General features: G+C 32.5%; 1 protein-coding gene across 1 annotated transcript in view; it reads left to right on the top strand.

Moving 5' to 3' along the window:
• The window catches only part of LOC144965534 (succinate--CoA ligase [ADP/GDP-forming] subunit alpha, mitochondrial-like), a 27,792-nt gene extending 27,069 nt beyond the window's left edge, over positions 1-723 (top strand). Inside the window, exon 9 of the mRNA XM_078900951.1 lies at positions 265-723. Coding sequence (XP_078757077.1) covers positions 265-279 — 15 coding nt within the window. The 3' untranslated portion in view covers positions 280-723. The remainder of the gene's footprint in view (positions 1-264) is intronic.
• The last annotated feature ends 484 nt before the right edge of the window (positions 724-1,207 follow it).

The following is a 1,207-nucleotide window of genomic DNA, read 5'->3' as shown; positions in this document are numbered from 1 at the left end:
TATTTGTTTGAGCAATGTAAACCTTAAATTGTGGACAATAAGATTTTTCATTATCATTATCATATTGATTAAAGGCAATCCCTTGGCACAATGTTATTAGGGGGGGGGGGGGGGTTAAACTTTCTTGATCTTAATTTGTTTTGTATGAAAAGTTCATGATGTATTCTTTTTTTTCTTCAATTCATGGCTTCTCTATCTTCTTAACTGTCATTTTTCCCCATTAATTCAGTAAAATTGACTCTTTTGCTTTCTTTTCTTCCACAGCTGATGCAAAAATAAACAAGCAAATGAATGAAAGCGTGGTTGATTGATGCTCTTTCGGTGCCATGATTAATGTCACTACTTAAATGAATGAATCAGGAAATTTGAAGACCTTTTGATTGTAGTTGTTTGTCTGACAACATTTTGTTTATGTATCATTCAATGCATGGGATGCATAATATGTGAAACAGAAGAATGTACCAGATAGATTTCTTTATCGAAAACTTTATTCTTTAACATTGGTTCTTTAATTTATAATCATTATGTTGTATAACCAGAGTCAAAACTAAGAATAATGTTTCCTAATTTTAGTGAGTGCTTTGTGCAACAACAAAGCTAGTGATTACCTTCTGAAGTGCTCACTGCAACAATGGTATTGTATTCTTTACACACTGCTAGCCACAAGGGATTATGAGTTTTGACTGGTTGTTTTTAGTAAATAAAACAGTAAAATTAAATGCATCTATTGGTGTGTTGTTTTCTTTTTTCACCAATCAGCCACTTGATTATTTTACAATGGCAGAGGAGGGGTGAATTGCTCAACACAATGTTATCCCATATTTCACTGTCATTGCTTACAGAATCTCCACTAGGTCAGAAATTCTTTAAAAGTTGGGAATTTTATTTTGAAAAAAAATCGGGGAAAATGCGGTGGGAAGAAAAAAAAATGGTCTTGACTATTGCAATCAGGTCAAGGAAAAGTGTGACAATGCTTAATTTTTGCAATCAAACTGCTTTAACAGTCCACGAGTCTCACTAATGCTTCAATATCATGTCACTAGGGGAAGGGGTTTGGCAGAAGAAAGTCTTGAAAATTTTGGAGGTCTTGAAAATAATCTCAAGGATTTGTGCTTAAGATAATTAGCAATAATGAAAATCACTTTTCTGTCTACTGTAATATCTTTTTTTCTTTTTAAGATAAAACATTATGATTAGTTGTAACATG

Source organism: Berghia stephanieae, chromosome 2 (assembly GCF_034508935.2).
Source record: "Berghia stephanieae isolate SIO BIC M18660-M18661 chromosome 2, UCSD_Bste_1.3, whole genome shotgun sequence".
In the NCBI taxonomy this organism is placed as follows: domain Eukaryota; kingdom Metazoa; phylum Mollusca; class Gastropoda; order Nudibranchia; family Aeolidiidae; genus Berghia; species Berghia stephanieae.
Note: the sequence above shows the minus strand (reverse complement) of the source record. Positions and strands in the feature narration are given on the sequence as shown.